Source organism: Octopus sinensis, linkage group LG23 (assembly GCF_006345805.1).
Source record: "Octopus sinensis linkage group LG23, ASM634580v1, whole genome shotgun sequence".
NCBI lineage: Eukaryota > Metazoa > Mollusca > Cephalopoda > Octopoda > Octopodidae > Octopus > Octopus sinensis.
This window is the reverse complement of record NC_043019.1, coordinates 24,867,876-24,885,414: the sequence shown is the minus strand read 5'-3', so window position 1 is coordinate 24,885,414 and position 17,539 is coordinate 24,867,876. Positions and strand designations below refer to the sequence as shown.

The window sequence follows — 17,539 nt, the reverse complement described above, 5'->3', positions numbered from 1 at the left end:
ATAAAATTTCAAATACATCAGTTTTGTTCGATCCGTAAAACAGTTCAGTCTCTTAGCGTAGCTATTCTTTCCTCTCTGGTCGGAGGCTCTTCCTTGTACACCAATGAAACGCATTGTTCGGCGTCTCACCATCTGCCTTTCCTCGTCTAGCTTTTGTCCAGATATTCGTTAATTTCACATTACTTCATCGTCTCATTCGTATTGTTTTTGTTGTTTAACCACAGGTTAGTTCTGATCCTGTAGAGCCATAATCAAAAGTATTCTAACCATGACCATTCTGTCCATAATATATCTAGAACTACATTGTCTAATGTGTCCAACCATTTTAGGTAGCAGAGTGTGGTTCGAAGGAAATTTGGCTGCGATTTATAGCAGATCGAGCACATACATAAAGGAATATCTATGTGTAGGACCGTGCTTTATGAGATAGGTCCTTTATGAGGCACGTCCGTTATGAGGTTTGTCTTTATGAGGTACGTCCTTTATGAGGTACGTGCCTTATCAAGTTTATACCAGTAAAGGGCTTGCGGCTATACACTGAATATCCACCAAATACAGTACACGATATTTCTGCTGTTAAATACAACACAGGACCATATCTCACTCCTTGCTATATTTTATGATCCGAAGGAATGTGCAGAGTTGTTTCAGCCCTACCATTTGTAGTAAAACCCAACGTCACGGGATGGCGAGGACAAAGCAGTCGACGTGCTGTTTTTACTTTTTTTTTCTTTTATTGTAAATGAAAAACTTATTGAGTCGTGTTTAATTATGCAATGATAGTAAACAACGTTTTATATGGTTCGTTTCCTGAGTGGGGTGTAAGAGAAACTATAACCAGATGCTGTTAATACAATTTCTTCCGGTTGAATAATCATCATCATCATCATTGTTATTACTATTATTATTATTATTATTATTATTATTACTATTATAAATTAGCCACAATATATTATAGTAACCGGTAAAATTATCAAAAGTTATCTTCCTTTTTCGAGAAAACAACTTAGAAATAGTTATTTTATCTTTTTTTTGTTTATCTAGGTCAGTCCCGTGCCTTATACTGGTTTTAATATAAAGTTGAGAAGTTTCGCAGAATCAACAGAGCGTCGAACAAAATGTCTTGCGGTATTTGCTCTCAGATCACTTTACGCTCTCGGATAATTTCCCTACCGATCTCAGCTTAGCCTCTCCTTTCTTCAGGATCGATAAAATAATGTACTAGTCAACTCCTGAAGATCGATAGAGGCGATTAACCCCACTTCCTCAAAGATTGTGCTTAACTTAGACGGAATCATTTTTATTTAGGGCGACAAGAAAGATAAAGAAAGGCCGAAAGGATGGAATGAGGTTGAAAATAGCAAGCGATATTCAGTTCAGAGTTCAAATCTTAAGCTGGTCGACTTCACTTTTCGTTCTCCTGAGATCGATAAAATAAGAACGAGTTGAGTAATGAGGTAGATCTAATCAACTATATCTTTCTCCCAATCTTGAGGTCATGTGTCCCATGTAGGAATTCACTATTAATATTTCTACGAGCTGGCGGAATCGTTAGCATACCGGACAAAATGCTTGACGACATTTCGTCTGCCTGCACGTTCTGAGTTCAAATTCCACTGAGGTCGACTTTGTCTTTCATACTTTCGGGATCAATAAAATAAGCACCAGTTGAGTACTGGGGTAGATGTTATCGACTTAGCCCCTTCTCCGAAATTCCTGGCATTGTGCCAAAATTTGAAACCAATATTTTAAACGATGAAAGGCGGCGAGTTGGCAGAATGGTTACGGTGCCAGACGAAATGCTTAGCGGCATTTCGTCCGTGTTTACGTTCTCAGTTCAAATTCTGCCGAGATCGACTTTGCCTTTCATTCATTCGGGGGTCGATAAAATAAGTACCAGTTGAACACTGGGGGTTGATGGAATCGATTTACCCCTCCCTCGAACTTGATGGCCTTGTGCCAAAATTTGAAATCAATATTTCAAGCGATGAAACGGGGAGAAAGTCAAAACACAATGGAGTGACGGACAAAATATATTGTTTTGAGTTCAAATTCCGCTGTGGTTAACTTCATCTTTTATCCTTCTGCTATCATCGTTTAAGGACCAATTATGTGGTAGTTGGTGAGGGCGCGTGGCTTAGTGGTTAGGGCATTCGACTGACGATTGTAAGGTCGTGAGTTCGATTCCCGGCGATGCGTTATGTCCTTGAGCAAGACACTTTATTTCACGTTGCTCCAGTCCACTCAGCTGGCAAAAATGAGTTGTACCTGTATTTCAAAGGGCCGGCCTTGTCACACTCTGTGTCACGCTGAATCTCCCTGAGAACTACGTTAGGGGTACACGTGTCTGTGGATTGCTCAGTCACTTACACGTTAATTTCACGAGGAAGCTGTTCCGTTGATCGTATCAGTTGGGACCCTCATCGTCGTAACCGACGGAGTGCTCCTAAAATGTGGTAGTTGATCGATTATACTCTCCACTCCTCAAAATGTGTGATTTATGATAGAAACAAATGCGCAACCAGCTTAAGCATGCTGAATGGCCGAACTTGTACGGCATCCTGCATAACCTCTTGGCTTTAATTTCGTCACGTTTGGTTTCTTCGTTCAAATCACATCAAAGTTGATTTGTCTTTTTTCCTCTGTAGCCGATAAAATAATATAACTGGAACTATTTATTTGACAATACCCACCTGAGAAATTCGTGGCCAAGACTGCGGCGGAAAAAGTAAGCACCAGCCATCTATTGGGATCGATTCAATGTTATGGGTTTTCCACTGAAATCATCATTTACATCGTCTCGTATCGAAACATTTAAATTTCGACTTAAAAATTCTGCAATTCAATTTTCTTTATATTATCTCCCCATATTCCATTTATATTATCCTGCACAATGCCATTGTATGGTATGTTAGACTGTTTCATCTTGTCCATTCTTTAAATTGATAAATAATAAGAGACAGCATCAAACGTCAAAAGATATGAGGAGGTGCTGGATAGTTTGTGGCTTTGGCTAAAAGAAAATACAAGAGGATCAGTTAGTTATGATTATATTCAACATATTTCCCCTCTCAGATTCACACACTGTAGCAGTCCCTTAGTTTTCTCTAAGCCCTATATAAGAACTCGGAAGGTTGGGCCCCCAACCAGGCCTTTCTCGACACCCTTAAATCCAGGAACCTTTCAACACCCCCTCGTAAAATTAAGATAAAAAGAAAAACAATGAACAAATGTTTTACTTACTGGTTGTATTTAAGATGGACACAGTGCGGTCCAAAGCACGATCGAGCTGCAGAAGTTTTACAGAATGAGTGTAGTAAGACAAGACAGCGTGTCGCAGTTCGTGTTTCGTTGCCGGCTTCTTCAGTGGCATGACTAACCGGCTTTTGACAGAATACGTCTGAAGACCTACAGTCGGAGCATTCTTATCGAAGGTACTGCCACACAGGGATTCCAATAAACTGAGAACAAGGAACTTGGTCTTCAAGCCGAGTGTTGAGCTTATCACGCAAAGGCTGTCATCAAGGACTGTTAGCAGCAAGCGTTCCGGCCATACTTTGTGCTTCACAATATAACTGTTGTTACTGTGGTCCCTGGAACGAGAGAAGCTATTCAAATTTGTTGCTTCATCTCCAGCAAGGGATCCACCCCTGATGACGTTGCTCAGAAAGCGACGACTGGCTTCAGCGAATGGCAACTGGGCCGAGAGTTGACGATCTGAAAATATATTAAAAATTCGCCTTCAGTGAAAAAGTTTACAATTTTTTTCTTTTAATTTCAGTTTATTTACCTTACATATCATTAAATGTCTTCATTTTTAGTTTAAAATGTTTTGACTTAAGCAAACTGATTAGTAATTTACAGGTTTTATAATTACATTACGAAGGAAAATTTGAGCTGATGCATTTTGGAAGAAAGTCTATGCTAAAACAACCATACTCTCTTCCTTCAGGGGAACCGCTCATAGCATCTAATAATGTCAGAGACATAGGAGTCATTGTTGATAACAAACTCAGCAGGGGCGCCCCCATCAACAATAAGGTCGATATAGTTCGTAGGATGAGCTCCTAGATACTAAGAACCTTCGGGTCCCGAGAAAAAGGTGTCATCATTCCTCTTTTCTCCTTCAATGTACGGACACACCTCGAATACTGCGACAAAAATTAAGAAATCTGCAAAAATCGAACTAGATAATACCGGATGAACCAACAACGCGACATAAGGTGCAGACGAGGGCAGCGGAATCAAATTCCCTTATACACCAAATGGACCAACAGCTGGGACAAAGGCACATACAGAAGTGGTGATGTGAAATACCCCAGACTGAGGAAATAAAAAAACCCCACAGTGGTGCTCCAGCAGGACCGCAGCCGCATGGCTGAAACGAGTAAAAGAATAAAAGAATAAAAGTGACTGTTTGGATTCTCGTGAATTTGCTACTTGTTCATAATAATTTGTCTGATATAATCATTTCCTGTTAAGGGTCGATTACGGTTTTATTTAATTCCCCATATATGCTCTTTTTTTAATTTCTTTTTGCTTTTTTTTTGTTTTTTGTGGGGTGATGTTCCTGGAGATGACAGAGTAGTTGTGGGAACGTTTTTCTGACGAAATTTGCGTCATCGACACAGAAACTAACTCATACACACACACAAACACAAACAAAGAAAAAACCTGTAGTATGTGTACGATTTTAAAGCAATCACGCAAAAAATCTTTTTCAACCATTTCGCATGTTTATAGACCGGAAATAGAAAATTCCCCACCGTCCACTTCCGCTCCTTACGCCAACTCCGCAAAAGATGTCACTACACATTCCTATACACATTCCTATACACTAACCGTATTTACGAAGTCTGAAAAAGAAAAATGACCTCGTGGCATCTAGACTATGAACTGATTGTACAAAACTTAAGATATAACTCTTTAACAGTATCCACACAAACATGCATTACACACACACGCACACACACATACATAAATATAATAATGTGCGTGTGTGTGTACGTGTGTTACTAGACCTTGTATCTATTGTGCAATGAATGTCGTAGTCAATGTGACCTCGTCGAGATAGTCGTGTGACATTATATATATATATATATAAATAAAATATATATATATAATAGTGTATGGTAATGTTTGCGCATGCACGTGAATAGCTCTGTGGACGTGCGTAAGCAAATGTCAGGAGTTAAAAGTTGTCTGAGTCATGCGAATATGAGCAGGTGCATGATAGCGAAGGAACAATGTACTTGCTTTATTCGATTGTCTGCGGGTGTATATGTACGTACATACATACATACATATATATATATATAATATATATATATATATATATATATATATATGTGTGTGTGTGTGTATGTATGTATGTATGTATGTAAGTATATATATATATAGTTAATCCAAACAAGAAAGCACAAAAAACACAACAACGCGAGGACGTGGAACAAATATAGTATTATTGGACGCCCAGGAAAGAAGGAAAGATCCAGAGAAGGGAAGACAGAGGAAAAAAATCGCCAACGATATATATTATTCTTTTTATATACACACATATATAGTAGAAGAGGTAATAGTAGAAGACACGTGTCCAAGGTCCTATGCAGTGGGACTGAACCCAGAACCATGTTGTTGAGGAAGTATGCTTCGAACCACACACATACCTGCGCTTAAGTATATATATATATATATATTATATATATATATATATATATATATATATATATATATATATATATATATATATAATATATATATATATATATATATATATAAACGCGCATGAGCACACATGTAGCATTGTAGTTTCTCATTATTGAAACTTTACATCCTCAATAATTTAAAAATGTTTTTTAGGTGAGAATATTTCAGCGTCTATTGACCATACCGGGTTGCGAACACTTTTACTATTTCCTACAGCCCCTTAAAACTTATCTGAAACGGCCGTAGGTTTGGACTGATCCTTTCAATTGCCTCTTTTAATATATTTTCTACTTTCATGGTACCCCTTATATATTTTAATGTTTTATTTTTATGCTTATATTCTTATATTTCTAGATTCTTATCATCTAGCTCTTAATATAAATATGTGGTTATTTGAATAGAATAATACCTCATGTTATACTTCTGAATTATGAATTTGCTTGTCCGAATGCTTAAGACAAATATCTGAAATTTTTATCGTACACCAAACTTTACTAACCTTTACCTCATATACGAGCGAAAAAACAGTTGTACTATATACAGGAGTTAAATCTCCATTAAAATTCTCATATATATATATATATATATATATATATATATATATATATATATATCTATATGTATGTTATGTATGTATGTATGTATGTATGTATGTATGTATATATACCTACATATATTATACACACGCGCGCGCACGGAAAATCCCCTCACACATGTAATTATTACTATCGCAGAAACTAATTCAATTATGTAACTAAAAACAAGTTGTAAATTAATTGAGATTAAAGACAGGTGGTGGTGGTCGTTGTGGTGATGATGATGATGATGATGATGATGATGATGATGATGATGATAGAGGTGGTGATGGTGGAGATAGCCTTATTTGAAAATTCATAACTTTCCTTTATCGAATTTTAATCCCGGCGTATTTAAGCCGGGTTTGAAACACCGTCAACGTCGAATAAATTGCTAGAAACAAATAAGAAAATAATCTTTTCTACTCTAGGCACAAGGCCCGAAATTTGGGTGGGGGAGGAGACCAGCCGATAGCACGCAGCTGGTAGTTAATTTATCGACCCCGAAAGGATGGAAGGCAAAGTCGACCTCGGCGGAATTTGAACTCAAAACGTAAAGAAAGGAAGCATTTCGCCCGGCGTGCAAATAAAATAATGAAATTCTCAATTAGATTTGATAATTCGCTTTGCTTAGTTATTGTTGTTGCTAATACCCTTATCAGCTCTGATCGAACTGTTCGGAGGCGTTCCATCCGTGGTAATCCAGTCCGTTTTCTGTTTCTTTTTATTTTTCACAGGCGGCGAATTGGGTAACTGATAGGAAGATCGGACGAAATGACTCGTACACTGGACAATGTTAGTTCTTGATATACACTAATGGATGGTCAGCGCTGGAACGCTATTTTATCATACATCTCTCCCCACCTCTATATCTCTATCTATCTACCTGCTTACCTCCCTACCAACCAACCAACCTACCTAACTACCTACCTACCTACCTACATACATACATACATACATACATACATACATACCTATCTATCTATCTATCTATCTATCTATCTATCTATCTATCTATCTATCTATCTATCTTTCTATCTCTCTCTATATATATATCTGTCTGTCTGTCTGTCTGTCTGTCAGTCTCTGTCTCTCTCTCTCTCTCTCTCTCTCTCTCTCTCTCTCTCTCTCTCTCTCTCTCTATCTATCTATCTATCTATCTACACGCGTGTATGCATTTGTTTTGCAAGATTCCTGCTGAGAAGTTTGTGTTGAAACAGAAATGGTTATATTTGGGAATGGTCTTTTCTTTCCATTTGTTTTTGCCAAATAACCCCACACACTATGCACTCGTTCTCCACCCCAGCTTTATTATTATTCTATATATGTTTGTGTGTGTGCGCGCGCGCGCATGTATAAGTATGCATAAATATACAATATTTATATATTTATGTATGTATGTATGTATGTATGTATGTATGCGCACACATATGTATATATGAGAGTATTATATTTGCTGGTGCAGCTGTCTTATGATTAACCTCAATCCAGCTTTGACCCTTCCATCTGCAGGTGTAGATTATTTAATGCACTTTTTACCTTATTCGTTATGGTAGGGTGAGATCTAAGAGTTAGAGAGAGAGAGAGAGAGAGAGAGAGAAAGAAAGAGAGAGAGAGAAAGGGAGAGAGAAATTTAGCTTCCATTTCTAGCAGGTCAAGTGACAACATAGTGTTCCACTCTTAGCTTGATGTGCGTGAGTTGCTGTTGGTGGGTGTTCGGTTCTAGATTTTCTAGTGAGATGCAAAATTACAACAATGAAGGAGAGGAGGAGGAGGAGGAGGAGGAAGAGGAGGAGAGGAAGAGGAGGAAGGGAGACTCCTTCCACTTCTTGCCCTAAAGACTCTATTTCTCTTCACCGTATTCCTCGCTCACCAAACTGTTTACTTCATATGTTTTCTATTTGTACGGCGATGTTGGCTCTTCAACATCGCCTTTATTATATCACGGCAGCAATAGTTTTGAAATCTCCAACTGTCACCCAGCCTGAGCATTTTGTCATGCTGTGCTACGCCTGGATTATGCTGAGGCTACTACTACTACTACTAGAGAATTTTTCTACATGTACTTGATTTATGTAGAACGTCCTAATTAGACAAAAATATTTGATGTGGCAACAGAATTTGGAAGTCATACTAAATATTTTGGTTTTTCTTAGAATATTTTGCGAAAAAGACAATTGAATTTTCTTTATCGTTCCGGGTTCAGTCCCACTGCGTGGCATCTTGTGCAAGTGTCTTCTGCTATAGCCCCGGGCCGACCAATGCCTTGTGAGTGGATTTGGTAGACGGAAACTGAAAGAAGCCTGTCGTGTATATGTATATATATATATATATATATATATATATATGTGTGTTTGTGTGTCTGTGTTTGTCCCCCTAGCATTGCTTGACAACCGATGCTGGTGTGTTTACGTCGCCGTCACTTAGCGGTTCGGCAAAAGAGACCGATAGAATAAGTACTGGGCTTACAAAGAATAAGTCCCGGGGTCGATTTGCTCGACTAAAGGCGGTGCTCCAGCATGGCCGCAGTCAAATGACTGAAACAAGTAAAATGAGTAAAGAGTATATGTAGGTTTTCCGTCGGTCAAGCATCTGCACATTTATGTCCGTCATATCTCTGATTTTTGTTCAAGAAAAAAAGCCGTCAACACGGGCCCATACAGCTTGGCACCATTATCATCACAAATGTTGCTGTCAGAGTGCAAGGAATCGGAACGAAATACTGCAAGACACCCGATTCAACAACATTCTTACATTATCTGCCCCCAGATTGGTACTGTTTTTCACGACCTTGAAAGAATAAAAGAAAATTGACTTCGGCGGCATTTGAGCTCAAAATATAGCGGGTCGGGACCACGAGCCATTGCCAGTTTTAGTCAAAAACTAATTCAAGAAACAGTACTTGTCTTTGTATTTTACGAAAACCAAGTGTTTTGAATAATAATAATAATAATAATAATAATAATAATAATAATAATAATAATAATAATAAAAATAAACCAGATATTGTTGTGAAAGACCAAAACATAAGTTTGCTTATTGATCGACATGAGCATCCCCTGTGATCATAATATCTCAGCGAAAGAGTTTGACAAGCTCAGAAAATATAAAGACCTACTCATTGAAATTGAGAAAATGTGGCATCTCAAGGCGGTTACAATACCAGTGATCGTAGGAGCACTAGGAATGATCAAGAAGGGAACCGAAAATTATATGAGAATGATCCCTGGCTTACCATCCCTGCAAGAAGTGCAAAAGATTGTCTTAACTGGTACATCACACGTATTGAGAAGAGCATTGTCGATGTGAGAACTGTTGCTGCTCTCATGTATTTTAATTTAACTTAAAAAAAAAAAAAAATGACGAACTACTGAGTTTGGTTTAATGGCCTACCAATGTATACTATGAGTTTCTTTGCCCTAGGAGTCGGGAAGACACTCGGCAAGAAATGGAAGCAAATTTGAAAGAAGAAAAAAAAAAGTAATAATAATAATAATAATAATAATAATAATAATAATAATAATAAGAAGAAGAAGAAGAAGAAGAAGAAGAAGACGAAGAAGAAGAAGAGGAAATACTTTTGACTCAGCGATAGCATAAAATCGGCCCATTATTGCTTTTATAGAACCATTTGTGGCTTATTAAATATTGTTAATATCTCTTTCAATTAAGGCGGCGAGCTAGCAGAATCGTTGGCACACTCGGCTAGAAGTTCAGAGGCATTTCGTTGACTTCAAGTTCTGAGTTCAAATTCCGCTGAGGCCGACTTAGCCTTTCATCCTTTCAGGGTCAATAAAATAAGTACCAATTGAGTACTGGGGTCGATGCAATCAACTTGTCCCCTCCCACAAAATTTCAGGCCTTGTGTTTTTAATAGAAAAGAATATTTTTTTTTTTCCGTTAAGGCACCGAATTGGCAGAATCGTTACCACGCCGGGCAAAATGCCTAGCGGCATTTCATCCGCCTTGGCGTTCTAAGTTCAGATTCCGCCGAGGTCGACTTTGCCATTCATCATTCCGATGTCGATAAAATAAGTACCTGTGAAACGCTGGGTTAGGTATAACCGACTCATTCCACCCGCCCCGCTGGCCTTGAGCCAAAAATTCAAACCAATATTTCTTTCAATTCTACAACCTCTGCATCATCTTAGTTTTTAGGACACACAGATAGCAACATTTTGGACAGGAAACTCCCGATTATTACCACGCTTCATAAAATGCGGTTCTTGAATTCACGCGAATCATAAATTTACACCAAAATACCTATATATATATATATATATATATATATATATATATATATATATTATATATATATATATATATATTATATATATATATACACTCGCATTAATATGTTTGTTTCTATATTTCTATGTATATGCAAAGTACGAATCAGTCATGTAAAACTCTAAGAACTAGTGTGTGGTGTGTGTGTATATATGTGTGTGTGCTTGCATATAGGTAAGTATGTATATATGTATTATGTATGGATGGATGTATGCGCATGTGTGAGGCTGTTATAAAACTAAGGAACATGTACCCTGCTAACATAAACATTCTGGTAGCTGATGGTATATTCGGATAACTTGGTCACATAGTTTCTTCCATGTTGCCATTGATTTAACACACATCTCCCTATGCGTGTGTGTGTGTATGTATGTACATATGTGTGTGTGTGTATACATGTATGTGTGTATGCACATGTATATATATATAATATATATATATATATATACACGCTGATATGCAAAGATATAAAGGCAAATTCCATAGGCATGCGATTTTTAAATAAACAGGCCAAACAAAAATGAATATATAAAAGAACCGAACATATTGGTATAAGAAAGGTAGTTAAAATGTATGTGTAAGTGCGTGTGTGTGTGTGCGTGTGTATGTGTGTGTGTGTTCTTCGTGGTACTGTTGGGGAGGTGGATTATTGGGTGGGTGTTAGCTGTAAAAAGTGAAGGTTATCAGTAAAACAGTATTTATCGTTCTTTGAAACGTTTTTAAATACACATTTAATGTAATCTATCTTTCGACATGCTGGCTACTGCTTAGAGCATATATATATATATATATATATATATATATATACTTTTTACTCTTTTACTTGTTTCAGTCATTTGACTGCGACCATGCTGGAGCACCGCCACAAGTCGAGCAAATCGATCCCAAGACTTATTCTTTGCAAGCCTTGTACTGACTCTATCGGTCTCTTTTGCCGAACCGCTAGGTTACGGGGACGTAAACACACAAGTATCGGTTGCCAAGTGATGTTGGGGGGTCAGACACAGACACACAAACATATACACACACATACATACATAAATACATACATATATATATATATATATATATATATGACGCCATGATAGATCGTTAGCCACAACACACATTTTTTTCTCTCCTTGTTTTTTCTGTGTCCTTTTCTGTAGAAGAACGTAGGCTCGAAACGTAAAAGACTTTTTCTATTCCTGAGTGTTATACTAATACATCTGTTTGTTTTGTACACCACCTGTCTTCGTCTATGTGGAGGCGCAACGGCCCAGTGGTTAGGGTAGCGGACTCGCGGTCGTAGGATCGCGGTTTCGATTCTCAGACTGGGCGTTGTGAGTGTTTACAAAAACACGTAAAAGCTCCACGAAGCTCCGGCAGGGGGTGGTGATCCCTGCTGTACTCTTTCACCACTCTTTCTTCTGTTGGCCTGCTCGCTTAGCCAGCGGGGTGGCGTCATTCAAAGGCTAAACCAATGCAAACGCATTGTGACCAGCGATGTGTAGCAACATCTGATGGTCTGGTCGGTCACGTGGTCACGTGATATATATATATATATATGTACGACGGGCTTCTTTTGGTTTCCGTCTAACAAATCCACTCACAAGGCTTTGGTCGGCCCGAGGATTTAGCAGAAAGCACTTGCCCACGGTGCCACGCAATGGGACTGAACCAGGAACCATGTGTGGTATGCAGGCTACTTACCACACAGCCACTCCTACGCCTATATATATATTTTTCAAATATAAAATCATACCTGCATTATATATGCATATTATATATATATATATATATGTATATATATATATATATACCTATACATATATATATATATATATATATATATATATATATATATATATATATATATATATTATATATATATATATATATATATATATGTATATATGTATGGTGTGTGTGTATATATAATATATTATATATATAGGTGGCAGGCGTGGCTGGTGGTAGGGCTTGCTTCCCAATCACAAGGTTCCAGGTCTAGTACCACTGCGTAGCACCTTGGGCAGAAGTCTTCTGCAATAACCTCGGGCCAACCAAAGCCTCGTGAGTAGATTTGGTAGACGGAAACTGAAAGAAGCCCGTCGTATATATATGCAGATATATATTTATGCGCTAATATATAATTTATGACATATGATATATGATGTATAAACATGTAATATACAAATAAATATCTGTAATATAAAACCATCCGAATTTCTGAGTACCTCATTTCTTCTAATATAAAATCCCTGTACATCATCTCCAAACCTTCTAATATATATATATATATATATATATAATATATATATATATATATATATATAATTATATATATATATATATATATTATATATATGTATGTATGTATGTATGTATATTATATATATTTTCTTGACAGAATTAAATAAAAAGAAGATAAACGGAAAATTTGGCATACCATTTCTATATATAATTTTAAAAAAACGTGTTTTAAATAAACAAACGAACACAAACAAACAAACACACACACACACACACACACCAAAAATAAACGTTATTAATACAGCATACTTAATGATTGCGTGTCGTTTAAACGCCGGAAGTTGATGTTTTTTTGCCCAGGAAACGTCCCTTTAAATGCAGGTAGTGTTAAAAGATACACTATACTTAAGAGCCAGGCGAAACGACATCGACCCAGAAGCGATCACGAGAGGGACACAGACAAAATTTAGCCGTCGTTGCGTTTTATCTTACACTTGTGTGTGTGTGTGTATGCATCTATATGCATATATATGTATATATGTGTACATATATCTATATGTGTATACACACACACGCACACATATATATATATATATATATATATATCATGATTTCGTTAGCCAAACGTCAGCAACTTTGCCGCGTGGTACTGTTTAAGCTGATAGTGCGCCAGTCGCTGATATACACAATTGTAAACAGTTCCTAATGGGTGGCCATCTCCCACGCTACAACCCCTGGTCTCACCCCTGCTCCCACGCAGCTCCCCCCCCCCTCCCATCGTCCAGCCGCTGAAAGTTCTCTATCACTCCACCTTCTTCTTTTGCAGCCTTCTGCCGTGTCGACTATAGACTAAAGACTTCCTGAAGTAAATTGAAGAAGAGAGATAAAGGTGGTGGGAGGGAGGGAGGGAGGGAGAGGGACAGGAAGAGAGAGAGAGAGAAAGAACGCGGAACGTAACTCTGTTGTATATTCGGCGTAATGCCTTATCTCTGAAACATTTCTTTCAAAGATAACGTTTCGTTTGTTTATAACGGAAGAAAGGAACTTCGAAACCTTTCATCGTTTTAGAATTTTGAAATTTGATGAGTTCTTGGAGACTTAATAGATTTAGATTTAGAGAATAAATTAATTTGCTACTTATAGTTTCCAATTTCACACAAGCGTATTACATACATACATATTTGCATACATGCATACATACATACATACATACAAACATACATATAAACATACATACAAACATGCATTCATACATACATACATACATACATACATACATACATACATACATACATGCATGCCTACATACATACATACATACATACATATTTGCATACATACATACATACATACATACATGCATACGTACGTACATACATACATACATACATACATACATACATGCATGCATGCATACATACACACACACAAACATACAAACATACATATAAACATACACACAAACATGTATACATTGCATACGAGGGGGTATGAAAGGTTTTGACCCTTCAAGGCCTTTGAGCCTTGAAGTCGAGTACTTTCATCAGAAGTCTTGTACCATGTTTTTTGTTTTGAGGCTCAACATTATTCATACACCCTTTGTATATACATGCATACACACACACTGCAACACACACACACACACACACACACACACACACATATACATGCATACATACATACATACATACATACACTACATAACATACATAAATACATGCATACGTGGACACATTTATGCACATATTTATCCAGGCATATATTAATGCGTACATATATAATTATATCTACATATATATATATATATATATGTATAATATATATATATATATATATATATATATAATATATATATACATTATCCTACACCACTCACAGACATACAGGACAAACACATATTTAGTCCATGCATTTGTGTGTACGTATGTGCATATGTACGCGTGCGCGCACACATACTCACCCTACACGCGCAACACATACTCACCCTACACGCGCAACACATACTCACCCTACACGCGCAACACACACTCACCCTACACGCGCACAACACACCTTATCTTCCGAGTCGATGAACAATGTTATCTTAAGTGAAACAGAGTAAAGATATGATGTTTCTTAGGTTCTGTGGGATTTTTTTTCCCGGCTGATGGATCACCACATCACCACGTGATTAACCCACCTGTCCAATCTAATTACCGACATTGTTTTGTCTTCAAATATCTTCTCCCCCCCCTCTCTCTCTCTCTCTCTCTCTCTCTCTCTCTCTCTCTCTCTCTCTTTTTTCTCCTATTCCCTCCCTTTTCCCCCTCTCTCTGAACTAGGAACTGCCTGTAAAGTGATTCTTACGGTCGATTTCTCTATTTCTCTCTTTTACTTGTTTCAGTCATTTGACTGCGGCCATGCTGGAGCACCGCCTTTTAGTCGAGCAAATCGACCCCGGGACTTATTCTTTGTAAGCCCAGTACTTATTCTATCGGTCTCTTTTGCCGAACCGCTAAGTGACGCTAAGTGACGTAAACACACCAGCATCGGTTGTCAAGCAATGCTAGGGGGACAAACACAAACACACACACACACACACACATATTTACACACGCACACAACACACAACACCACACACACATATATATATATATATATATATATATATATATACATATATACACCACAGGCTTCTTTCAGTTTCCGTCTACTACAATCCACTCACAAGGCATTGGTCGGCCCGAGGCTATAGCAGAAGACACTTGCCCAAGATACCACGCAGTGGGACTGAACCCGGAACCATGTGGTTGGTAAGCAAGCTACTTACCACAAAGCCACTCCTGCGCCTACACGATTCTTAACTTAAATTTTGTAAAACATTTGCCAGATTTCAGACTTGTCTGATAAACGCGAACTTATTTCCTCTTGTCTTTTATTAATGATTTCTTTTTTCTCTCTAAGACGAATGACCTGTTTGGACACTATTTTAGTGAACTCTTATCTTTGATAGATTAGGAGATGATCTTCACATACCTCTGAGACTCCTTAGATTGATGCAGTTGCTGTTTATACCCACGTAGGCACGGTAAGTGCGTGGAGGCGCAATGGCCCAGTGGTTAGGGCAGCGGACTCGCGGTCGTAGGATCGCGGTTTCGATTCCCAGACCGGGCGTTGTGAGTGTTTATTGAGCGAAAACACCTAAAGCTCCATGAGGCTTCCGGCAGGGATGGTGTGATCCCTGCTGTACTCTTTCACCACAACTTTCTCTCACTCTTACTTCCTGTTTCTATTGTACCTGTATTTCAAAGGGCCAGCCTTGTCACTCTCTGTGTACGTTAAGGGTACACGTGTCTGTGGAATGTTCAGCCACTTACACGTTAATTTCACGAGCAGGTTGTTCCGTTCATCGGATCAACCGGAACCCTCGTCGTCGTAACCGACGGAGTGCTTCCATCCACGGTAAGTGAAAGTGAACTGGACGCTGCTTACTCTGCTGTCTTTACACACACACACACACACACACACACACACGAGGAGGGTGTTGAAAATTTCCTGGTTTTAAGGGTGTCCCGAAAGGCCTGATTGGTGGTCCATACTTCTGAGTTCTTTTAAAGGGATGAGAAAAATTGAAGGACCGTTACAAATAGTTGAATTTTTAAAAAAATCATAATTAACTGAACCTCCTGTATTTTCTTTTGCCCAAAGCCAAGAACTTTTTAGCGCCCCCTTCTGTGTGTGTGTGTATGTGGACTGCATGTATGTATGTATATATATATATTGTCTAAGAATCCATATATATGAAAAATAGGCATTCGTATATTTGTCAATAGAGATACCTGCCGCCTCTGAAGAGTACAGGTATTCAGATAACCATTCAAAATCCGTTGTGAAACCGATAGGTAAGATTGACTAAAATGAATGTTTACTTTATACTTTGGTTATACATACATAGATACATACATACATACATATATATATGTATATATATATATATTATATATATATATATATATATATATATATATATATATTATATATATATATATATATAATATATATATATATATAATATATAATACAAAATTAGACAAGAACGCAAAACATCCGACACTAGGTGATACAAAAAGGGACAATAAAACATCCAGATAGACGATACAAAAAAAAAACAAGGACGGGTCATTCAAAGCTTTCTTTTCTCTGTCAAAAACCAGATCATCCTCGCAATTTCGTCTGATTAATCTTGAGATTTTTCTCCAATCAGGCCAGCTCCAAGGAAAAACTAAGCTAAGATCATTAGATTCCTTGGAAGAAAGCATCGAATGTATACAAAAACAAGGACGGAAAAACAGACGATGTTACACAAGTATAAATACAATATAAATACAATAAAAATAGTAACAGGACATAACAACAGGTGTCTTTCGACTTGGGACGAATTGAATTAACCTGGCGCGTGTGTAAATGAAGCCTTACGGCAGAGATAGAAATTCACAAGAAAAAATGACGGGATGTGGTCTCACAAAAGAAAGATTTTTTTTTCTCTACTTCGGTCATTTGTCGGTTGTCAAGTGTAAGTCAGATCCGATATAGTCTTCGTTATTTTCAAGACGATGGGGAATGAGAGTAGAATATTGCTACTATTTCTAGCGCGTAGAGCGATTACATAGAGCCTCACTAGTGGGTTCCTACCTGGCCCAGTAGACCGTTTATAATAAGTTAAGTAACAATAAAACGTTATAAAACCCAATTTC

The 17,539-nt window shown here is 37.6% G+C and overlaps 1 protein-coding gene across 1 annotated transcript in view; it reads right to left on the bottom strand.

Annotated features, from left to right (window-relative positions):
* The window catches only part of LOC115223402, a 63,982-nt gene that overhangs the window by 14,210 nt on the left and 32,233 nt on the right, over positions 1 to 17,539 (bottom strand). The window contains exon 2 of the mRNA XM_029793916.2: positions 3,244 to 3,717. Within this exon, the coding sequence (XP_029649776.1) occupies positions 3,244 to 3,717 (474 nt within the window). The remainder of the gene's footprint in view (positions 1 to 3,243; positions 3,718 to 17,539) is intronic.